General features: G+C 41.7%; 1 protein-coding gene across 1 annotated transcript; it reads left to right on the plus strand.

Moving 5' to 3' along the window:
* The first annotated feature begins 1,405 nt into the window (after positions 1-1,405).
* Positions 1,406-2,064, plus strand: LOC311013125 (uncharacterized protein). The gene is made up of 2 exons (XM_084009055.1): positions 1,406-1,542; positions 1,759-2,064. Exons 1-2 carry the CDS (start codon positions 1,468-1,470, stop codon positions 2,032-2,034), a joined length of 351 nt encoding a protein of 116 aa, XP_083865181.1. The 5' UTR covers positions 1,406-1,467; the 3' UTR covers positions 2,035-2,064.
* Positions 2,065-26,011: the final 23,947 nt, after the last annotated feature.

Raw genomic sequence — 26,011 nt, forward strand, 5'->3', positions numbered from 1 at the left:
GTTCAAGGGTAGCACAAATCGGAAAGGATACCTGACAGGTATGCATGTTTGATACTATTAAGTGTAATATTGAAATGCTGAGCTGTAGAAAATATATGATATGGAATTAAATGTCTGGAACAGAGTTTTGTGAGCTCCATGAAGCGGAGTACATGGAGGTCCTCCTCCATGTCTCGGTTCGTTGGCTAAGCCTTGTGTGACCAGGATCCTGAGGCTTTATGAACCTCTGGCCAGCTACTTCAAATCTGCTGGTATGGTCATCATTTATCTATTTCTATATGCAGCAACTACATGGATTGTTAGTCGTATTATTGATAACCTCTTGTTTTGTGTTATTTATTGATTGATTCAAGATGAAAATCAGGCCAGGTTCAAGAGGCTTGTGCAGACATTCACTGACCCCATGACAGAAGTGTACCTGCTGTTCTTTCAAGCCACCGTACCAACTTTCACTACTTTCAACTTGCTTCTTCAAAGAGAGCGGTCATCAATATTTATGTTATATGATGAGGTGGGATTGGATTTTGCTGTTTTTCTATTGTGTCTCTTGCTGATATCTGCAGGGATCTTCTAAAACAGGTTTCACCTACTATTTTGTAAATGTCTGTTATAGATGGTGAAATTTGTACGCAAGCTTTGTTCAAAGTTCATTGTTCCAGCAGCTCTGCAGGGCCTTGAGGAGCCTGGTGACATTGCCTTTAAAGAGAAGGCAAACCATTTACCAGGTTAGTGTTTGACTATTATTATGATCAAACACTGTGCTATGTGATACATAACATGTGATATTTAGCCTTGTACCTAGCATTTTGTCACTTCATGAGTAGAAACCTAGTAAGGTGTGTGGTAGTCCTTCCATTAACAGTGGGCTTCTGGTTGGATTTCTTGCCCTATGTGTCTATTGCAGCATCAGCATGTTAAACCATTTATGTTAACCTGGTATGATGTATCTCTAACAGGAAGAAAATTGAACATTGGGTTCACAACCAGGGCTAAACTCAACAGACTAATTGACGAGGGTGACATCACACCACAGCAGGTGGATTCATTCCATGAAGCTGTGTTATGTTTCCTGACAAGTGCTGTGGACTATGCCCTAAAGAAGCTTCCACTGAAAGAGCCACTGCTCAAACATTCAACATTTGTAGATGTACGGCAGAGAGCTCAAAGTGACATCGGAGATGTCCTGTACTTTGTTGAAAGGTTAGTTTTTTCCCCTCTAATTATTGTCTATCATCTTAGCTAAAATATCCTGCTTTTTATGATATATGTTCACTCCTAAACTGCACATGAGCTATTCTTATATGGCTTCTCCTCAAAGATGCGTATAAACTGCTGCTGGTTGATGACAATATACCTAAAACGTAACAACTTGTAACTACTTTCATAAATAGGTTTCCCCATCTCCTCCCATACCATGGTCCAGAGGAGCATGACCTTCTGGGTGAGGAGTTTCTTAGTTATCAGACCATGCCAATGATATCCCTGCAGGACGAAACTGAAATGGAAAGCTTCTGGGCTGAAATGGCAACCCGGAAACATAAGGTAAAACAATTAATTTTTTGTGTTTCCATTTGGCAGCTGTGGCTTGGCTGTGTTGCTATAAAATTGTCGCATGCATATATTGTCATGCATTTTGCAAATTTTGCATATTTTTATCTGAACTGTGTTAATGGATCAACCTACAGTATACTTACAGTTTTAATCAATAAAAAAATCAAGGTATGTTTTTCCATTGTGTTCTTGATGCATTTTCCATAGGTGACAGGAGCCAACGAATTTGAGAGGCTTGCTGCCGTCGCCAAGCTGGTCCTGGTGTTGCCCCATTCCAACGCAGACGCTGAGAGGGTGTTTTCAGTTGTGGGACTGAACAAAACCAAGACCAGAAACAGCCTAGCATTGGATGGCACCCTGTCCTCAATAATGACCATAAAGATGGCCGACCTGGAGCCCTGTTTCAAATGGGAGCCCCCCTCAGATGTCATCAAGGCCTCCAAGAAGGCCACAGGCCAGTATAACCGTGCCCACAGATCATAGACAAGGACTAGCTTCTGATCTGCATCTGATACTGATGACCTCATTTTTAGTTATTTTTGTAATGCGTTCATCTGTTTTATTGCTTGAAAAAGTTGTACTGTTTAAGCACTTCAAGCACTTTATTTGTTGCACTTTTATTTGTTTCTAATGGACCATGTGGTGGGAGGCTTTGAATGAAGAATAATTCATCTCCCTAACTAATCTTGTCGTTTTTGGCTGAACATAAATCATTAAGTGCTCTTAAGAATACAATTATTCACAACATAGGTTAGGTTTCAGTTCAGAATTTGTTTAATACCATTGTTGTGATCAAAATATCAATCGACCTACCTAGGTAAACACTGGTCTATGAATAAGGCTATATTGTGGCACATAGGCAGTCATTTAGGCACAACAATAGTTTTCTGGTTTAATGTTCAACTCCAGACTAGGCCCTACAAGTCCGAATGCCAAACATGAATCAGAATAAGTTCAGGTATTGCACATCTTTAGTATCCAATCCAAAATTTCCTGGGGGTGGACCTTCATCTATGTCTTTGTTTCACAGAATGTAACCAATATTGTCCATCTCCAGTAAGCCGCCCCTATCAATGGCTTTGGGCCTACCCACAAACCACCAAAATGCAGGGTACAACATGGGTTCAACATCCAATTAATTAAAATTCTCTAAAATCTGAGCCACCAACTTGTGTGGCTGCGTTGTCGGGGGTAATTTTGGTTACCCCCAACAAAATCTCACTCCAAGGTTTTTTGAAAAGTTGGCAGCTCTGCTGTATTCGCTGACCCTGACATTGACTTGGACATAGTCGTCTGTTTTTTTTTTTTTTTTTCAATTGTGTTGCATTGCGGGCCATTTGAAATGTATACGCCCCGGAGGCCGGACGTTCTCCACCCCTGCTGTAGATCATGCTGTTTTAACATCTACGAATGCTTTTTCCACTGTTGGTTATTATTGCAGAGGAGAGTTGTAGTTTTTCTCATAGGAGGTGAGCTTTGGGTTGTGTGTGTCTCAGGCTCTGTGTGTGTGTGTGTGTGTGTGTGTGTGTGTGTGTGTGTGTCAGTTAGTCTTATCATTTTGCTCAGGTCGGTGTGTCTCTGGAGGAGTCAGGGTCTTAACTGGCATTTGATGTATCGTTAGGAAAGAGACGGTGATTGTATGGAGAATTTAAAGCTATGGTCTACGATTTGAAAGGTTTGAAAAAAGCATCCCCCCCCCCCCAAGCACACACACACCCCTCCCCTCTGTGCTCCTTAATCCCTCCCCTCCGAGCTCGTATCGTCCTCCCCTCGGAGCCTCCCACGAAGCACCCCCCCCCCAGGCTAACGTCTCTCGAACCAATAAACACTGCAGAGACAGAAATAGTCTCGACACGTCTAATAACACAAAAACAAGCTTTCACAGTCATAAACAAGCATCGGCATGAAAGTTATCTGTGTCACAATAAAGACGAAAGATGACCTGGGCCCTCATTTATAAAGCTTGCGTATGCACAAAACGGGGCTGGAAACGTGCGTACGCCACTTTCCACGCAAATGTTGTGATCTATAAAAACCAAACTTGACGGGAAAGTGTGCGTACCCGTAAGCAAACTCTGAGGCATGCGTACCGGTACGCACATTCTGGAGACTGGAGGGGAATCAGCAGTAAACGTGAGAAGAACTATATATTTTTGATGACTCGCACACATTTAATTACACTCCATATCATATGTTAAATCTGCGTTATCATGATGAACTCCAGCAATGTTTTTGACGCTATTAATGAGTGATATTATTTTTCATATTAACACCTTCTTTTAAAATCTGACTTGTATCTTAAATCAAAATCATTTTGAAATATTGAATCAGCGCTGTCACCGCAGGAGGAGGAGACGGCCCAAATGCATGTAATACATACAATAAATATCCTCCATTAGATCACTGCAGAACACAGCGGGAATAACTAAATATTCTCCTTATTTATGTGCATATATCATCAACGCACATAAATACAGCCATTAAGCCATCGTATACTTGTTACACTTTATCCTCGTTTTTAAACTACCAGAGTGCAGAGGAAATGCGCTATAATGAGTGGCACGCTGGTGCGCGCTCAGTCGTGGAGCGTGGAGAGCGCAACTTTACCGAACTTCAGGAGGCAGACTCTACCGCCCGGCAAAGGTGGTAGAGTCCCCAGCATGATGAGCCTCGGCCCCCTGCCCGACTGGAGGGGTATCAACAGGGCGCAAGAATCCGTGAGGATGTCATGCGTTTGTAATATAAGAAAGACAACAATCAATGTTCATTGTAAACGTATTATTTTATTAATCACATTGCGCGTTTGCCGTAGCTCATCTGCAACGTTGTTGATGGCGGCAATTGTGTCTCGCTGAAGTTGCAGGACGGCATCAGTGAGCACCCGACCGCTTGATGTAACATGCCTCCGGGGTGCGCTGCTGCTTTGCGCCGGACCCGGACGCTGTGCCGAGGGCCCGTCACGTCACCCTCCTCACCATCACCCTCCTCTACGCCACACGCTGCAGACTCTGGAAGGACAAAAACTATTGAACGTTTTGTTTTATATACAATAAAAGTTTAAAGTCTGTTTACCCTTATCCCTCTGGTCTCAGTCGCGTCTGTGTCTCCCTCCTTTTCGGAGACAATCCCCGTCAAAGTCACATCAAAATCAAACCTCCTCAAATACTCAAGCAATATATCAAATACATGTTGGTAAAGGAGCGGAAAGATGTAATTTACCTTCAGATCACCGTCCCACTGACGCCGTTGACGCCGTTGACTGCAGCAGCAATGCGTTGCCGCGTCTTTTTCTTCGTGTGGCCACTAAATTAAATTATTTTCCGGGCCTCCACCTCCCAAACAAGTGTCTCTTTCTCCGTTTCTGAAAAGTTACGTTTCTTCGCTTTTTTTTCTGACCTGTCGCCGTGATTCAGCACACGGAAACGATTGCATGCCGGCTCATTAACATAGTAAAATGTGGGCGTGTACAGGGCGGGATTCAGGTTCGCACACTTGTAGGTGATCCTGTGATTTATAAAGGGAACATTGCGTACAGCTTGCGTGCGCACAGTTTTATAAATCAGATTTTTTTTTGGCGCACGCAAACTTTGGCTTTTTGGCGTACGTACACTTTTAGTAAGGATCCTATGCAGAGTTTTATAAATGAGGGCCCTGGTCCAGGGTTTTAAACTTAGTTCAGAGTGAGATTTTGGCTTACCGTGCAATGCCGTCGCGTTGCGGTGAGTTTCGAGAGACGGCGCTGCCTCCCGCAAGCTCTCGAAAATCTTTTAAACTGACCGTTGTTGATCTAAAATAAAGACTGATTCAGCAACTGCATAGCTTATTTCTCGCATAAAATGTTTTCAGAAACACATTTCGGTTACCTAATTGCGTTAAATAAGATACCATTTTTTGAATTATCGCCGTAATTTATCTGCGTGTGAACAGGTTGAAATGCGCTGTTCAACAGAAACTCCGCTGTATCAGCATCGCTCTTCAGATCCATATATTCGCAGAGCTTTCCACCGTTCAAATGATGACCCGAGGTTTACTCGGGTTGGAGCCCTCTTTATGTTGCATCTCTGCTTTGTGTCTGTCTTTGCAGTGACAGACTTTCTCTTTCTTTTAGCCTTTGCCGGTGGGGCAAGCAGAGGCCGCTTGGGCAGGACTCATTTGGCTATGCATTAAATTGATACAGGTGATGCTAGGCCTGTTAAATTACCCCCACGAAGAGTTCCTCTCAACCTGCAACAGGAGGTAGCCGACAACCTCAAACAAATGCTCGACAGTGGCATCATTGGGCCCTCGTGCAGCCCTTGGGCAGCACCTGTAGTCTTGGTGCGAAAGAAAGGTGGGGGACTCAGATTTTGCGTTGACTATAAACTTAATGAGGTCACTTGTAAAGCCACAATAAGGACCCTGGAGTCTTCTGGCTCTGAGTGGGACATCATCTGGGATCTGCAATCGACGGATGCCATGTCACTAAAATGTTTAAAAGAGGCAAGAATAAAATATTGAATTAAGTCAGGGTTATTTACAGGGTTCGTACACATTTTACTATTCAATTCAATCACTTTATAAGCCAAGGATTTAAACAAAAATTCAAGCACTTTTCAGACCTTGAAAAACAGCATTAAAATTACAGCATTTTCAAAGATTTTAGATTTTAAGCAGCTGTACGAACCCTGTATTAAGTCTTATGGTTAGATGACATTAACCATGTCAATCTATACTTAATATGGCTTGTCACTTAGCGGTATCGTTTATTAACGGGAATATTAATTACCACGTATTACGCTACCTATGTATGAACATTAATATGGGTTAAAATAACACCTTTAACGTTACCTCCCCACGGCTCTCCCCCAGCCGGAGATAAACAAGCCGCCGGTGTCGCCGCAGCCGCCTCTCCTCTTCCTCAAAAAAATAAAAATATATATATACATATAAAAATCCCCAAAAAACTGGCTCCATCATTGTCGTCTGTCGTATTTTTGTTTTGACCGGTGTTTTGACCGGGCTTGGCCGGCAGAAGTGATGACGTCGCGACGCAATCTGGAAATGCTTCGTATGTTAGACCGCCCCATTTACCGACGGTTGACCCAGCCTTCGGAGTAGTCTCCGAAGGCGTTGCCTCCGTAGACCGCGTAGGCTGGGTCCTCCGAAGGCTGCAGACCCTGAATTGGGACACAGCTATAGAGCGCTTCAACCGTACACTGTTGTCCATGCTTTCATTGTGGTGAGACGTGGTGGGACTCACCAGTGAGTGACGTCAGGAGCAAGGACTCCCCAGTTATTGGCATGATGCAGGTGTGGCTGATTAGCAAGGCAGAGACAGAGGAGCTACAAAAGGACTCAGATGCAACATGGGTCGGTTGGAGTAACATGTACGGCGGCACGGCATTCTGCTAGGAGGGGGAGGGTGTCGTTCGTAGTGATTTAGAACTGCTGATGAAGACAGGTAGCCAGGGGAGTTAGCTGTGTATAGGCTAGGAGGGGAGGCTAAGTGCCTCCTGTAGGTAGACCAGGGCTCATTGTAGAGGGTGCTGGGCCGCCACCGCTCCCTGTATGGTGGCTTGTTGCCTGCCGTGACATTGACTTGCTGCCATATTGCTTGCTGCCTGCGGTAACATTGACCCTGCTGTTTGCTGCAATACTGACTCTGCTACTAGCCGGTTCCTGCTTTCGCCGTCAAGCGAAGCCGTTTCCCTGGGGAGTTGGACGGCGACACAAGTTCAGACCCCGGGGGAGGGTCTCGCCGAGTAGGCGAGCTAAGTACACTTAATTAGTATTACATATGTCTATTGTATATTGTGAACATTGTTTCACTGTGTACAGTGGTTCCTTAGCTTGGCGCGCTGTGTTCCCAGGTGTGCCTTAAAGCTAGAGTAATTAGCCTGTGTGTAGTGGTTCTTTAGCATAGAGTGCTGTGTTCTCAAGTGTGCCTTAAAGCTAGTGTGACTAGCCTGTGTGTAGTGGTTCTTTAGCTTAGCGTACCGTGTCCCCAGGTGTGTCCAAAGCTAGAGTGATTATCCTGTGCATAGTGGTTCTTTAGCATAGCGTGCTGTGTCCCCAGGTGTGCCTTAATGCTAGTGTGGTTAACCTGTGTGTGGGTGGTTTCTTCAAATTGTGTGCTGTGACCAAGTAGCATGCCTTAAGTCCAACTTTAAGGAAGCCTGTGTGTTTCTCCATGGCCGCCATCCCTACCTGGTCATAGCTCCCCACTCGTTTTATGAACCTTTAATGTTAATAAAGATTGTCCCTTTTTGTACACTAGCTTCTCTGTGTGTTTGTTCAAAGGTTCTGACGTTTCTGGCATTTATTGCCAAAGGTAAAACCCACATTTATTACATTATTATTGTTGTTACTATTATTACTTGTGAGTGTGTGGAACAGCTAACAAAAAAATTATTCTGTTCATCTCTCTTCTATTCCAATATTTATTGACCAGTATATATTGACACATGCCCATGTGTTTTTACTCCAAACAAATTCAGAAAATAAAATGCAGTATTTCTGTACATTGTCTCCTCCCTTATTCATTTACTTGAATACCTGTTAGTGGGGAATACTGGAATTACACCGTAGCTTGTTAGCCCTGACACTTGATAATAGTCTTAGGGTTGGCTAGGTTACATGAAGCAGAGTGTTTTGATGTCAGCAGAGGCTTCTCATATCAAACTGTCTCCACCAGTTTGTCTTGGATGAGTTTGAGATCCACTGTTGACAGTGTCTCATCACATGCGTCCTCATCATTGTATCGCTGAGGAAAAAGGTCACATATCTGAATTTCCTCTATTGATGGATCTAGAGCTGTAAGGTCAGTGGATGTATCCACTAAGAGGTCGGAGTAGTTCATAGTTGTTAATGTTGTGTCTAAATCATTGCAAGTTTCCTGGCTTCATCCCTGTCCGGACAGAAAAGCAGTAGTGGAGCTTGCAGGGAACAAACGTTTCAGACCAGCGTAATTTCTCCCCAGGACGATGTCCATGATGCATTCAAGAGACAACTCCTGGCAGTTTCATGGAGTTTTTTTATGGCCCGGAAATTACAGTGCTGTTTCTGGACAATAATCCCACTGTTCTTCGTGTGTGATGGCTGTCAACAAACTGGCAGAGTGTGGATGAAGAGCCAGGGGTTATATTCTTCCTCGAGGCACTGTACAAACCAGAATGAACAATAGTTAGTTGCTCTAGATAAGTTTTACCACCATCTTTGTATAGAAAATCTGCCCTGACATGATGATAATAGGTTCATGTCTTTATATGACAAGGAGTAAATATGAGCACAAGCAAGTTGCTGATAAACAAAGGAGTTGAAATGGGTCAAATAATCTGCACTCCAATGGGAATGTAAGCTTAGCACGGCAAACTATCAATGTTGAACATTCTGAAGTTCAGAGCGGCCGGAAGCAGTTTGACCTGGAATAGTTATTTCCAGAAGAGGTGAGAGTTTGAGTCGCTGTCTGAAGTGTGCAGCTGCGGAACAAGTGGAGATCCTCAGACAGTAGCTTCTGTTTCATTAAACTACTGCAATAATACTGATGTTGGTTGATTAATTTATTCAGTTTGAGCAGTAAAACAGGCGTCTGTGGAAATGGAGTGGGTTCTCCTCTAATGTGAAGCTCGCTGGTTCGATCCCCAGTTCCTCAAGTCTGCACGTTGAAGTGTCCTTAGTTCAGGTCCTAATGGGCAGGTGGCCCTTGTATGCCACCTTTTGAGGGGTGGAAAAACTATCACGCTCCATAAATGCAAGTCTGTTAACAAAATGATTTCCATAATCAATAAGATGTCAAGAATGAAGGCATATTGTGTTTTCTTCCTGGAACATATCACTTGCACTTTGCCACACTCAACCCATCAATAATGCATTTGTTTGCAGAAGTTATTAGAAATGAAAATATCAGGGATCAGGAACAGAAACCTTTACAATGATGAAATACAGTACACTTATATACTGCTTGTATTTATATTATTGGCTTGTATGTATTTTGTACAAATCAACACTAGCAACGAAACTTAATTTTGATGGTTTTTAAAAAGTGCACTGTAATAGCTTTGTTGATAATAAACCCATGTAACTAAAGGACGCTGGCTTTTTCCTAAAAGTATCTTTATTTTATTCTAACATTGTTCATTTATTAAAAATTACTAAACACATAAGAGTTCTGACGATTTTTACCTTGAACAGTCATATTGTCCGTATGTATTATAGACGATTTATATCAAACAAACTATAACAAACTACAGTGTAGTAAAAGTTGTAATTACTGTTGACTGTTGTGTACACTTTGGAGGCAGAAAAGTAACTATTTACTATAACTGCAATATGTAAATAATTATTCATCAGGTTGTTATGACTGCAGTCATTTTCCAGCCATTCTACTGTGCGTGTGTGCCCTGTGTTTTTTTTCTCCCTTTAATCTCCTATGCAAATAGACGTGCCATACCCGTGCCATGATTGGTGGAGTGGTTCCAGGCCCTGGCTCTTGATTGGCTGCACTCACAAACCACCTCATATATAAAGAGCCAAGATGGCGGACGTCGGCTGGCAGCAGGCATTCCAGCTCTATTGTCCTTATGAGTAGTTTAGTTTCTTTTGAGCAGTAAGGATGGACTGTCAGTTTTGTTAACAGTGTTTTCTCCTGTTTATTTAGTTAGGGAGGTAAGTCTGGTGTAATTTGTGTTTTCTTAAGTTTGGTTAGGTAAGGTTTATTATTTCCTAGACAGGAACCTTTGGTTTGTTATTTTGGCCTTAGCCCACCCTGAAGCTTATAGCTCAGCGTATATCATTTTTCTTAGTATTGAACTAAATCATTGTTTGTGGTTACTTGGGACTTGGGGAAGATGGGGCCTTTTTAGTGTTGTGTCCTAGGCCCCTAGACTGGGGCATAACAAGGTGATTTGTAGCTCTGTCTTTGGTCTCCACCATCTCCTTAGAAAAAATATTATCCATCTCTTTTGCTGCAAATTAGTCCCCTATGTTCATGAGCTAGCCAGGAACTGAGTCTGTTTGCTGCTGAGCATATGGTGCAGACTACTGTGTGTTGATCAGAGCTGAAGTTATTCACTACACAATGATGTTCAGCTTAGCTTAGCATAAAGTTTTGGTGTTTCTGCTGGCAACCTCATGGTGACGACAAAACAACAAGAAATTATTTCTCTTGGTTTCTGTGCGTCAATGGATTAAACAGACGATAGAACACGAATCAGTGAGCCTCAGAGGTTCTAGTAGGCTGTTTCCAGTCTTTATGATATCTGCTGGCTTTAACTGTGTCTCATCATCAGCTCTTAGCAAGAAAGCAAATAAGTAACTTTCCAAAATTATGAAGTATTCTCTAAAGGTCAGGGATTCAGGTTGTCCCATTTGGAGAGGTGGCAGTTATAGTTCAACAGAGAAAAACTGTGTCCATATGTGATTAATAAGCTGAAGTCTACCTTAAGCTCCATGCATTATGAAAGGTATGATGGAGCCTTTTAACTCTATGGCTCCATGTATAGTGCATGTTACCTACCCGTCTCTATTCCCATACCGCAATTATCCCAAAAATGGACCTACTGCCCATCTGCCCATTATCTGGAAAACACACACCCTCTTATTTTAAGGCCCATTGGTACAAAAAACACAGAAGAAATAGTAGCAAATGGCTCATTATCATGTAGTATGACGTCCTTCCCAGTTTTTACTACAGTTAAACTACAGTCAAAATAGAATCAAAACCACAGCATTAAGTTAGTAGTAAAAAAAAAAGAAAAGTTTGTGCTGTAAATGTGGACAGTTTGGTGAGTCTCTGATGTGTTTGGGTAGAGAGCTCCAGAGGGAGGTGGCAGCAATGGAGAAGGCTCTGTCAGCCCAGCTTTGGTGTTGGTCCTGATGGGAGGAGGAGCAGGTCACTGGAGGATCAGAGGCTACGGGAAGGATTGTGGTGGTGGAGCAGGTCGGTGAGGTAGGATGGGACCTGGTTTTGGAGGGCTTTTTGACTGCGTCACCGACCTGTTTGTTGACTTGTGCGTTTTGACAAAATGTTGCTGTTGTATGTGTGACTGAGGATGGGGTAAGCTGAAAATGAATTGCCCTTCTCAGGACAATAAAGTTTAAAAATAGAATTTCTGCAGCGCTTTTGTCGTCTTCTTAAGGCTCCTTACATTCAGTCTACATTCATCCATTCACACACTGATAGCAGAGGAGTCGCCTGCACATCAGGATCTAATCTAATCCAACTCATTCACATGCCGATTGCACAGTCTTCGTCCTCAATTTTTGGGGTTTAGTATCTTGCCCAAGGACAGTTTGTGAAAACGGAAACCATGACGACATATGAGGTTACCAAGGGAGAGCATGTCGATGAACAGGAGATGACCAAGCACCGAACCCTGGGGGATGCCTTGGGAGAGGGGAGTTCTGGAACAAGTGCCTTTGTTTATGTTGATGAATTGATGTCTGTTGGTGAGAGATGACGTTAACCAGGAGAAGGCAGAACCGGTGATGCTGAGGCTGGATTCATGGCGGGAGAGAAGGATGCTGTGGTTGGTGTTAAAGGCAGAAGTGAGCTTGAGGAGGATAGGGATGTTGAGATCAGGAGGTCATTGGTGACTTCAGGGGGCAGTTTTAGTGCTATGCTGTGACTGGAAGCCAGATTTAAAAGGTTTAAACAGGTCGTGGGAGTCCAGGTCTGCTTAAAATTGTGCGACAATGCCTTGCTAATAATAGCATCCTGAAGCTTACACTCTCTCTCTCCCAGCCATGGTGTTTGTGACTGACAGATGTATGGGGCTTTTTAGCAAGAAGTGCTGTCAGACTTCAGCAGCCTTTCAAAACAGTGCAACAAAACCCTGCAGCTATACAAAGATGGCTGTCTGCGGGGACAACGTGAATCAAGTACACCTATTTACAGGAAGGCCAGGAAGGCTGAGAAAAACAAAAGGTTATTTTTCACATTTACCCACTTCTATATTATCCATGACTGCTTCCATAATGTCTGCATATGCTATCTATATTTCATAGCACTTCCCTGTCCACTTGAGACAACAACTACCATTGTGTTTCAAAGCTTACATTAATTAGAGTGTCTCCTTACACGGTTCATCATATAGTAATTAGCTTAGTGTAAGATCCAGGCCCCTTCCAAGTACAACTATTTAAACAGCATGCACTCTTTTCTGTGCAGACTAAGTGAGTGTGCTCAAAGCTGTCTGGGTGTTTGTATTCCCCAGGTTGAACACATGCACAGCTCAAAACAGAAACGCAGTGGATCGTGGGAGGTTTCTCTGTGTTGGGTTAAAGCCTGTATGTCCCCACTCAAGTGCCATGGAAATCCCATTGGGACCGAGCACATAGCTCCATTCTCTGTGGCCTAATCAAGTGGTATCTGAGCTCCAATCCTCTTATGCTGCTTGACTGGACCACAGTCTAAGGCTTTGCAGTTGCCGGCTGGAACTCCAGAGAGAATGAGAGGGACTACTTTTGTTTCACTCTCTTCCTCACTCCCTAAACATAGCCCTCGACATGTTAACGTATGCGTGCATTGGTAACACGCTGAGGATTATCCATCTGCTGCTGCTTTTTTTTCATGAACTGATCAATGCAAAGCGAGGAGAGTGTGGAAATGAGTCTCGCTCTCACTAAATCTGTATGCCTCCTCTTTTTGACAGGCTCCAATTACCTTTGTGGGAGGTACAAAGGTTGGTTCCTCGACAAGCTCTTTTCACGCAGTAGTACAGAAATTCATGGCTCCAGAAAAACTTCTCGGACCAAGCCACTTCAGCGAGATCAAACAAGCTGATTTCTCGCTTTTTTAGTGTGTGGAGATCCAGACCGTATGCCTTTTGAGAAGTATTGTGCAAGGTTCAGATCCCCCTGTCCATACTTGGGTCTGGGTCGATGCTTGGATGAATTGAAAGAGGTAATTAGCATTTCCATGGATAGGGACTGAGGATCCCATGTTGCGTCCAGATGTCCGAGCCAGTACTTGGGCTATTAGCTCACTGGTCCATGAGACTTGATCCATAGATGGAAGACAATGACCCAAGCCCTAATTAGTTCTACCAGTCAAGTGTTCCTAATTGGATTAGGGGCATGGCTTTTTTGGGCACTGTGTATCAAACACAGCTGAGGAACCATTACAGTCCACAAAGCGGCCGTCAGAAACTCTCACAAACACAGACAATTACATGTAGATAGAGTATACAGGCAAGATTTCAAAAACTCTCCCAGGACAAAACCACAGAATCTGCTCACACTGGTCTTTATTTCGCTCACACTGGAAAGCAGATACTTATCACATATTGTGCATTGACATACTGGAGAGTCTGGCATGCATGCTAAGCTTCTCTTTGCCTCCACAAAACAAAAAGGCTTTCACCGAGCCGCAATAGGCCGAGAAGGAAACGGCTTGCACAAAAAACTGTACAAACCATTGTATAGCATCGCACTCTCTATTCACCAACGATTTGAACACAGCAAGGTCAACAACAGAACTGTGTATCTATTGAAAGGACCACAGGAGAAAGAGATTAATGCAGTGTGAATGGACAGTAGTAAAGGAGCATTGCATATCTCTCTGGTGCTCGTGTTCATTTTATCAGCGGATTAACAAGATGACAATAACTACTTTCAGTATAAGCCATGAATAAGTTAAGGATAGGGAGCAAATGCTTCACTCAGCAAGGGCATTTATCTGAGTTACAGCACTGCTGCATATACTCTGCACATGTAGGGGATTGTAAAAACTGCAAAAATGCAATAATGATTACTGACCTACATTTCATTTTTATTGAAGCTAATTGCTCAAATTCTGACAATACAAACAGTAATTTTTTGTTACGATTAATTTATTATGAGGTGTATCCTACGAAAGGGGAAAACACATCTGGTGATCAATTTTCTATGAAAATAGTTTTCTCTCCTGTGTTATGACTTGGCAACAGGTGGGCAAAGAGTTTGCCAGAATTGTTGTCATAATCATTTTTCTCAATGTTTGGTATTTTGGCTGAATGCACCTCTATTCTTTTTTTGTGATCAAATGTTTTTATTTATATTTTATATTTTCTTTTTCTTTTGCAGTAGTGGCATCAGCAGTTATGTCAAATAAGCGTTACAACATACACTTACACATACCCCACCCCTTTGGACCTTAACCATTCAGTGGACAGGAATCATAACAGTAGGAAAACAACAATAATAACAGTGAAAATTAGAAATAAATAAATACCTAAATAATCAAAAATTAAATTAAAAAATGAATAAATAAAAAAAAAGTTCAGGCAAGATTAATAAGAGTTGGACAGGGAAAGCTGCAATACATGGTGTTCGTTTGAAATACATCTTGCAAGTCTGGTTTTGATGTGATCTGCTGCCATGTGCCTAGATAAGATATTTTGTTGCTTTGCATTATTGAATCGGGCTGTAGATATTTCCAAATAAATAATATCAAGAAAAGTCAAATACCAATGAGAAATATTAAGCCTATGCGGTGGTTTCCATCTTATTGCAATTATCTTTTTTGCTGCTGTTAGGCCAGCAAGTAGTATTCGTTTTTGACACTGTGGCAGATTGATTGTGGATAGGTTATTTAATATAAGCGTATAAGGGTTTGCTGGTATATTTTGTGCTGTTATAGAAAACAATGCAGCTGCAACCTGCTGCCAAAATTCAATGACAGGTTTGCATTCCCAGACCATATGCATGAAAGTCCCTGGCTTATTCTGTGAACATATAGTACATAACGAGCTATCCAGGATCTTCATACGGTGGAGCTTGCAAGGTGTAAGATAGGTTCTGTGCACAAATTGATAATGAATAAATTGATGATCTGGGTTCCTGGAAGATGAGATCACATTAGTCTATACATCATTCCAGTCAAAGTTTGGGTCCCAATCTGATATGTCCCTACCCCATACTGCATCTAAATTTAAAGGCTTATATGATTTCTTTAATATATATTGATATATAGCAGAGACCACACCCCTTGTTTTTAATTGATCTATTAACTCAGTCAAGGGATGCACCTCTATTCTATGTAATAAATACGATTAAACGCCTTCATGTTTTTTACCAGTTGAGTTTCAATTCACATGACTTTCTGACAAACATATGTACCTTGCCTTTAGAGTGCCTGCAGAAATCAAAAGTGAGTCAAAATCAAAAGTAAGCCATAAGTCTGTCATATCAGTGGAATCGACACCCTCTGCCCAGCAACAGGAATGCGTCCTGTGTCTTTAAGGAAACCGATGTCTTTAGTGGAGTGGTGATGAAGACATGTTCACCAAAGACCCGTCTCTACTGTCCAAAGATTGTTTATCTGATTATTCTGCTTTACTGAGCATGCTGATCTGTGAGTGGGTGGAATCCACTCACAGATCATGTTCACTTTATTGATGTCTTAATGAGCCTTGCAAATTACATCATATATGAGTCAAATTCGAGTCAAACATCATTCTAAATATACACCAAATGATTGTCACAGTTTGAAGCTGGGGAAAAAGGGTAAAGGAGGGTTAGACCCAAATGCAGGCAAAAGGACAAAAAAGATAAATGCAAAAATGTTTATTTGAACTAACAAAACAAAGTAACAACTTAGTGCGGCCATGAGGGTAAAAAAACAACTTACTTTAAAGGACACGGGAGGCTGGACACGGGAACATACAGAACTCCAAGGAAGGTAGTGCAGCATGTGGACCAAACAGCCATGAACACATACAACGATCCGACAGAGAGACCGGGGAAACACACAGACTATACACACAGGGAGGCAGGGAGCTGATGGGGGACAGGTGAAACACATCAGGGGCCCGTTTCATAGAGCAGGTTCAACAAACTCTGAACCTAACCCTGAACTCTGAGTTGACCAACTCTGAGATGGGCAACTCTGAGTTTTCAGTTTCAGAACAGCGGTTTTGAATTAGTTCAGTCAACTCTGAGTATGTAAACTCTGAGTTACGCGCGTGCCTGCCGACTCTATAAAGCCATCACAATGGAGCTCCGATACTACGATTCACCATGGCAACGGGGAGAGCGTCATTAGATATTACCGAGTGTTTATGTAGAAAACAAGCTCATCCTGAGAAAGCGGAGCAACGTAACTGCAGCAAAGTAGCGATAGTTGGCGTGGCAGACAATTACCGCCCGATCTAATGTGTATAACTGAATGAAACAGTCTATTGATCTAAAGGTAATAAGTCTTTATTTTCAGACTTGCACAGCGACATTGTGGTGTAATGGTTAGCAACACCGCCCACGGTGCAGGCGACGGGTTCAACTCCCGTAGTTCACAAAGTAGAGCACTGAATTAATTATCATTTTCATTGGGTGTAATCCCCCCAGGCACGGAAAGAAAGTGGCGTCAGTTGAAAATTAAGCATAAGAATATTACGCAAATACGTTGACTAAGGTATATGATTTGAATCATATTTCACATATTAAACAATAAATATAAGCAGATATTTCAACACAGAAATGTACTTAAACATTTCATAAATCTCCCGTTCGCAAAAACACTACCTCCGCAAAGAATCTGGTTGCGGATTATGTCCGCGATATGAAATGTTGAAAATGTCGGAGAATATTGTTTAGATAATATCTAATGTGATTGGAAGGAAAGGTAATCAAAATTGTCTCCCAACGCAAAGCTGCTAGAATCACTTTTATTTCCATATCGATTAGGTTGGAAAGGATGGCACATTTTTTTCAGAGTTGGTTCAGATTCCGGAAAAAGGCGGAGACATGTAGGGAGAAACTCAGGGTTTGTTGAAGCAAACCTGCTAGCGAGCAGGTTAGGTTCACGGAGTATGTTACCCGGGTAACTGACTCAGATTTATGCTGAACTGGCTTTGTGAAACCGAAAAACCAGAGTTTCCCTCATCTCAGGGTTAACTAACTCAAGGTTTTCACTAAACCTGCTTTGTGAAACGCACCCCAGGACAGGTAGGTCATCAACACCAGGGGTTGGGGGAGTCAGGTCCTTACGGTGACGGCTGTTGATGGTTATTGTTGGTTTTATTTATCTGCGGCCAAATCGTCATCTTATGAATATTTATGGATCAGGTGGTTGGGCTAAGATGCTAGCGGTAGCTTTCACTTGTTGTCATAGCAACAGCAAACATCCGGTCAAGAAACTTGTTTGCTTCCTCTATGACAAGGAAACAACTTCTCCTATACCTTCTTATCCGGGAGTTTTTGTCCAAAATGTGTCACCATGTTTTCTAGCAGCACTCTAACCTTCCTGTCTAATTATTCTGTTGTTGGTGGGATGAGTTACATGTTATTCTAAAAATTGCTACTCCCCTCAGACTTACAACCTCTGACTTACAACCCAACAAGTACAAAAAAACAGAAAAATACAGCTTACTGTGTCCTAGTGAGAATAAAATGGGACAATAGGTTGGGAAAATAAAATTGTGCTTTTTAACCTTTGATGAAGCTTCACATAAACAACCAGCCTATATGGCTATTTTGCTGTCAGCCTCATGACTCAACAAGCAGACGCAATAAAATGGAATATAAAATACTCATGGGGCTCAAAATGATTCAAAATAGGAGTAAACTGAATTGAAAAGACCACAGTGCAGATCTCTTAATCAAAGCCCCAGTGGTCCTGGTCTCACGGGGAGACCAGCATAAGTAGCATTTCCCTTTCTCATACTTTATACTACGTCACCAGCTCCCAATGCTGCTAAGTCACATGGATGTGTGTAATTCCTGTGTCCACCACTACAAAGTGACTTTCCATTGGCATTGTGTCCGTGATGCCAACACAAATTATTTCTCATGTTCCCTAACTGGCTTTATTCTGCAGTGTTTTATTTATATTTCTCCAAACTTCTTATTTCACTTGTATTTATTGTTTTCTTATATCACCTTATGCTTTATAGCCTTTTATGTCTTTAATTGTGTATAACTGTGGAAAGGCTGATGATAAACCATACGCCTCCACCGGAGACCCGTTGGGTGAACTCTGTTGTTTTTAAATGTGCTTTAAACACAAAATGCTTTGACTTTTACCAGTGTTCTTCCCCCAGCACCCGTAATCTGTGAATGTAAAGGCGGTTTATAATGCCAGGAGCCAGCACAGGTCTCTGCACAGGTCACTAATGTGCTCAGAGGTGGAGCAGGTCACCCTTTAATCGGTGGTTCAATTCCTGGCTCCTTCAGTCCACATGCTGAAGTGTCCCTGGGAAAGATACTGAAGTATGTATCTGTCATTATATAAGCTATTGCTATTTAAAATACAAATGTTACCTTTTGGTAACATTTTCTTTTTCACTTCTTTACTGTTTTTTTCTGCTGTGGTCATGGGTAAAATCAACGGAACTGTCGGGAAGTTGGTCAAAACAAGATGATGTCTGTCAGTCTGTCTGCTTGACTGATAAACAACAGATCACTGCACTAAGAGGATCACTCTGAGGGGAAAAGACAATCTGTTGACACTGATGATCTTCTTAGAGGGGACAGAGAGCTGAAAGGTCCAAAAAAGAGGAGGCTGTTGTCGCTCATTAGCTGCACCATTGACTTTTATTTAAATTTACATGAACAATGCAGACCCTGAAAATGCCCAGCTTCACTTCATATCAACAGACACACATACATACATATCTTTGGTGCTGTTACACAGAACACAGACAGTATTTTATCCAGGACTGTAAAGTGGTCAACAAGTCCCGACTAAGGTTCACATTCCACACCCTACAAGTCTGCTGGGTCTGACCCAGCCTGAGGCGGGCCCCTCTCTCACCCACAAGGAGCCCTGGAAGAGCGGAGAGGAGGCGAGCTGTCATGATGATGCTGATAAGCTGCAGCATGTGTGGGCTGCAGAGGGACCGAGGGATCAGCGGGGCATGAAAGATTCGGGGAGCCACCCAGTCTTTCAGCTGCCTCTCAGAACTTCCTGCACAGCTGGGATGAGAGAGGCAGCGGTGGTAACAGGCACACTCAGGGGGTCCTCACTCAGCCGGTGTGAGCTGCAGATTATGACAAGTCACAACCATAAAGCCTGTGATCCTCCCAACATCCCCCAACATAGGAGTGGTAAGACACTCACCCCACGGAGAGCCACTCGGTTCGCTGTGAATGTAAACCAAACTGGCTATTAGAGCTGAACCTTGATGGAGTCCTCATTCTAATGTATCACAGCGAACGTGACACTCTCACAACATTTTCACCAACACGCCTGGACGTGGACCATCATCCAAGTGACGCTCCTAAATCAGCTCCCTGCTGACAGAGTGCTGCTGTCAGCTCAGCTGTGATTCACTGTACTGCATCCTCATTAAAAGCATATTAAATGACAGCGGAGGTCATGATGTGATAACTCCATGGTAAATGTGAGGCTGCTGAGCTGTTAACCCTAAGTGCAGCACTGGTAAAACTGTAAAAATTAAGACCCCATTTACACGTTGGAAAAACACATATATTTTGGTGTGTATGATGTTATTATTGAAAAAGAAGGGGGGGAAATATGAGTAAATGTGGCTCATTTGCATATCTATTTTTAAATGCCGGTAGAATTGCAACCAAATAAGATAGAGCAATAATTCTCTCTGAATATGAAACTGTGTTACACACACACACACACACACACACACACACACACACACACACATACATGTGTATATAGCATGTCCCAGAGCACTTCCAGAATCTTCCATCCTTCCTTTGCAGTACAACCAGTATTTTGTAGGTATATCTAGTAAAACGTGCACACGACATAAACATTATAATCCAGACTGCTGCACTTTCTACGTTGGATTATATGTGATGGCGTTGTGAGCATGAACTATCACGCGGTTTTCCTTTGCGGCACTAGGCTAACTGCGGCAAACAGGACTACAGTGGAGCTAATTACACCGTCGGATGAAGATGGGGTTTCTGTCCCCTTATCTAGGCCGGATTCTACCATCAGTGGAGAATGACTTTATTGAAGGGATAGATCCGTCCCATTACATCTTTGCATACATTCATGAAATATTGTGGTAACGCTTTAAATTACGGTCCTTGTAATAAGCATTACTTAATACGTAATAAGGCCCTTATAAGTGCATACAAGATGCTTATTAACATTATTATGCGTTTATAAGACTATATATGTATTAATAGTCTCAATATAATATAGTTATAATGAGACTATAAGAGATTTATAATAACTAATAAGAAACTTGTTAACTGTTTGTTGATGCCTAAGAACATTAATAAAATCCTCATGAGTATGTTATCATTGTTCATAATGACATTACAAACACGTATATTGACTCAACTAGCCCAACCATGATGTCTTTATCATGCCTTTATTAATCTTTTTTGTTTGATTTATTAACATTAATATATACTTTATTGCTCATGTATTATAAGTTAACTATACACTTGTTAACAATTGACTGCGCTTTTTGCAGGTACCGGATCTAAAGCGAGAACAATGTCTTATTAAGGCTGATAAATCTTGTATTGTGCATTATTATGCCTTTAAGAATATTTCTTTTCTTGCTTTATCACAATAAACTGTACTTTATTATGCCCTTATTATCAGTTAACTATGCACTTGTTAACAGTTAACTATGCTTTTTGCAGCTACCAGATCTAAAGCAAGAACAATGCCTTATTACGTATAATAAATCTTCTATTATGCATTTATTTATGGCTAATGATTTTCACAACTTCCACATCTGGAACGAACAATACATGTGGTCAAGGTTGATATGATGGAAAGAAAAAAATACTTAACACAACAAATGTTTCAATGGTAAAGCCCAAAAAGGTTTTATTTATTGCTGTGGCTTTCAAAGACACATTTTCGTAAAAATGTACAAAAAATAAATAAAAATAATAATAATAATAAAAAAAGAAAAACACCTACAACTGGGTTTTGAAAAAAAAGTATTCCTAATAATTTAATACAAAAATAAAAATCACCTAAAAAACAGGTGTTTGAAAAAAGTACACACTCTAGAATACTAAGCAAAACGTCAATGAACAAGTGCAACATAAAACTGAGGTAGTTTTTTTTTTTTAATTCCACTGAATATTTTGCGTTTAAACATTTTACAAAAGACTCTTAAAACTGAATTGAACCCTGAAACTGGTGTGTGTGGAAATAAGCCACTACAGGGCTCCGGTCAGAGAACAGGCAGTCATCAGTTTGTTCACAGTCTTTACTGCCAAAATGAGCATATTAACGATGCAGTATGATGGTGCATAACAGATCAGTTTCTGAAATAAACACAGAAACACAATTGAGTTATTCCTGATAACTAACATTAATATATGCGTTTAATTACTATATGCATACTCGTATATACATACATGTAAGTAATAAACACTAACACTAACAGTCAACCACTACATTTCTTAATTGACAACAAAGCCACGTTTCATTTCCACAATAAGACAGCCAAACTAGCTAATGTGGCCACTTAGCTCAACACACAGCTAATACTGTAACAAACTAGTTGCTGGAACAACTCCTCACTGATATTGCAGGAGTTCATCAAACACACTTAACAGCAGTCTGGAGTGAGAACTAGGTTATATCACCACATTAATTTCACAGTAGCAATAATCTCCAAACCTCCAAACCTGCTCCTTAATACTCCGCCACGCTCTTTCTATGTGCTGTGTATGGGCACCGGTTTGGGGATCTACATACCACCTTGCATGATTTACAGTCATGTGATTGTAGCCAAGTTCAGGGAGGGAACGATAAGCACACCATTCATCACTAATGATGTCTGATCCTATCCTGACATGATGTGCAATCAGGGGGACAAGATCTTGTGCAAATGTAAAATGTTAAATGTTCAGTGGAATTAAAACAAAAAAACAATCTACCTCAGATTTATGTTGCACTTGTTAAATGTTCAATCACCTGTTTTAGGTGATTTTAACTTTTGTAAATTTTTAGGAGTAAAAACTAATGTTGCACTTTGCAAAATTGTACTTTTCCATGTTAACTGATGTTTTACATAATAGGCCCAATATTTAAAGTTATAAAGTGTACGTTTTTTTTTCAAAAGCCAGTTGTAGGTAATTTCTTTTAAATAATACATTCATAAGAGATTTATTATACTTAATAAGGCATTGTTCTCGCTTTAGATTTGGTAGCTGCAAAAAGCATAGTTAACTGTTAACAAGTGCATAGTTAACTGATAATAAGGGCATAATAAAGTACATTTTATTTTGATAAAGCAAGAAAAGAAATATTCTTAAAGGCATAATAATGCACAATACAAGATTTATCAGCCTTAATAAGACATTGTTCTCGCTTTAGATCCGGTACCTGCAGAAAGCACAGTTAACTGTAAACAAGTGCATAGTTAACTTATAATAGATGAGCAATAAAGTATATATTATTGTTAATAAATCAAACAAAAAAGATTAATAAAGGCATGATAAAGACATCATGATTGGGCTAGTGGAGTCAATGTACGTGTTTGTAATGTCATTATGAACAATTATAACATACTCATGAGGATTTTATTAATGTTCTTAAGCATCAACAGTTAACAAGTTTCTTATAAGTTATTATAAATCTCTTATAGTCTGCTATTAACTATATTATATTGAGACTATTTATACATATATAGTCTTATAAACGCATAATAATGTTAATAAGCATCTTGTATGCACTTATAAGGGCCTTATTACCTATTAACTAATGCTTATTACAAGGACCGTAATATAAAGCGTTACCAATATTGTTTGTTTTTGAGTTAGTGAAAAGTAAGGAAAATATACAACTGTAAGAATTACACGCCAATACGCATCATTATAATATTATTCTCTTGCTGAACACATCCGTGTAACCTCTTCTCTGTGCAGTGTGGATGATGTTGAGGAGGAGGAAATCAAGGCCTCCTGCTCCCCTGAGGCACCCTGTACCCTGGAGGGGGAGGAAGGAGTCGGCCTCCAGCAAACGGGCTGCAGCAGTCGCTTCACTGGCATGCGCTGCAGGTCAGAGACACTCTCGGTGATGGAGCTGGCTGGAAAACACCCCCCCCCCCCCCACATTTCATGCCCAAAAGAAGGCCAGGTGTGTAGCCACCTCTTCCACAGTATGCGGGCAATCCATCTCCACCTGAACTGTTCAGGATGTTCTTCGACCAGGCTACACAGAGGCTGAAATGTATCAGTACATTGGGATCACACTATACATGGGGATACTGGGGCGTACAAGTTCCATCTTCAATGTGTCATATCCTGCGAAGGACATGTCCAGAGAGCGGTTCCTCACCATCACTGTGAGAGTGACCCTGCAGAAGATGCCTTCAATGACAGCAAAAAAAGGCACAGATGATTAGGACTCTGCACAAAATACGCCCCCTGTATGACAGTTGTAGCTTTGTAGCCTGCAAAGCTGTGTCGCACCACAAAGAAAGCTCTAATAGTAGCAATGAGGAAGATAAACACATTGTCCATAGGATTGAATTGGAAGATAAGGGTTCAACAGCGACACAGGCAACAAAGCAGTGTGGAAGAGGCTAATTGTAAAGCAAAGAGAAGACCAGCCATTGTGGAAACCAACAAACAGATACATGGGTGGTGCTGATCTTATGAATATGCTCTCTGCCCTGTACAAAATGAGCTTCAAAACCAGAAGGTGGTATTTGTATATTTGGTGGCGTAGTGTCACAATAGCGCTCATCAATGCTTGGACCCTGTAACATAGAGACATGAAGGCACTGGAGCTAGAAAAAAACACCATGCCCCTGAGAGTTTTCATGCCTCAGTTGGCTCTTGCCTGATAGGTGCAGGAAAATGGAAAGTCAGGATCGGCAGACAACTGTCCACTCCACCACTAACCTCACCACCACAAACACCAACAGCACCATGGAGAGCCCATCGTGCAGTGTGCCTCCGGATGTGAGGAGAAATGGGGTCGACCACTTCCCAACCTGGGCACAATGAAGGTGCAAGCACTGCAAAGTAACTCCTCACTGTTCCTGTGTGTTCTGTGCAAAATGCAATATCCATCTCTGCCTAAACAAAGACAGGAACTGTTTTCTTGCTAAGCACTTAAAAATAAAAGAAAAAGAGATTGAAAAGGGCAGAAAGGTAGAAAACTTATTGTTATTGCCCGAATTGTGTGTAATTACTGATGTATCAAATATGACACGAACAAAAAACGGATTTTTTACATTTTATCTATTTTTTCTTTGGTCAGGCGTTATAGGTTCACAGTCAGAGTGAAAAAATGATATAGCTGGCCTTGTGCTGAAAAAAAGGTACCAAACATTCGTATGACAAACGTGTTTTATGTGGTGTATAAAAGCAAAAATCCAAAGTGTACAAAAATGGCCAAAATAGCCCCAGATCCACAGGGGTTTATTATATGATTAACATTATAATAATAATGTTTATTGTCCAACACTTATTTATACTAAGAGAAAATAGATAGCCCCATTGAATGATGTGAACTGATTTCTACCCTGAGGGGGGGGGGGGGGGGGGGGTTGTCAGGGTTCCCCTGGACAGGGTAACAGTCTATCACAGGGCTGACATGTAGAGACAGACAGGTAACCAGTCTATCACAGGGCTGACATGTAGAGACAGACAGGTAACCAGCCTATGACAGGGAGACATGTAGAGACAGACAGGTAACCAGTCGATCACAAGGCTGACATGTAGAGACAGACAGGTAACCAGTCTATCACAGGGCTTATATGTAGAGACAGACAGGTAACCAGTCTATCACAGGGCTGACATGTAGAGACAGACAGGTAACCAGTCTATCACAGGCTGACATGTAGAGACAGACAGGTAACCAGTCTATCACAGGGCTGACATGTAGAGACAGACAGGTAACCAGCCTATGACAGGGAGACATGTAGAGACAGACAGGTAACCAGTCGATCACAGGGCTGACATGTAGAGACAGACAGGTAACCAGTCTATCACAGGGCTTATATGTAGAGACAGACAGGTAACCAGTCTATCACAGGGCTGACATGTAGAGACAGACAGGTAACCAGTCTATCACAGGGCTGACATGTAGAGACAGACAGGTAACCAGTCTATCACAGGCTGACATGTAGAGACAGACAGGTAACCAGTCTATCACAGGGCTGACATGTAGAGACAGACAGGTAACCAGCCTATGACAGGGAGACATGTAGAGACAGACAGGTAACCAGTCGATCACAAGGCTGACATGTAGAGACAGACAGGTAACCAGTCTATCACAGGGCTTATATGTAGAGACAGACAGGTAACCAGTCTATCACAGGGCTGACATGTAGAGACAGACAGGTAACCAGTCTATCACAGGCTGACATGTAGAGACAGACAGGTAACCAGTCTATCACAGGGCTGACATGTAGAGACAGACAGGTAACCAGCCTATGACAGGGAGACATGTAGAGACAGACAGGTAACCAGTCGATCACAGGGCTGACATGTAGAGACAGACAGGTAACCAGTCTATCACAGGGCTTATATGTAGAGACAGACAGGTAACCAGTCTATCACAGGGCTGACATGTAGAGACAGACAGGTAACC

The sequence above is a fragment of the Eutrigla gurnardus genome (genome assembly GCF_963514095.1).
Source record: "Eutrigla gurnardus genome assembly, chromosome: 5".
Lineage (NCBI taxonomy): Eukaryota > Metazoa > Chordata > Actinopteri > Perciformes > Triglidae > Eutrigla > Eutrigla gurnardus.

Excerpts from the sequence above, each read along its gene's own strand:
- LOC311013125 (XM_084009055.1), top strand. The coding sequence starts at position 1,468 with ATGCCAATGATATCCCTGCAGGACGAAACTGAAATGGAAAGCTTCTGG. Across the intron at positions 1,543-1,758 it reads TGGCAACCCGGAAACATAAG|GTGACAGGAGCCAACGAATT; the intron begins GTAAAACAATTA and ends CATTTTCCATAG.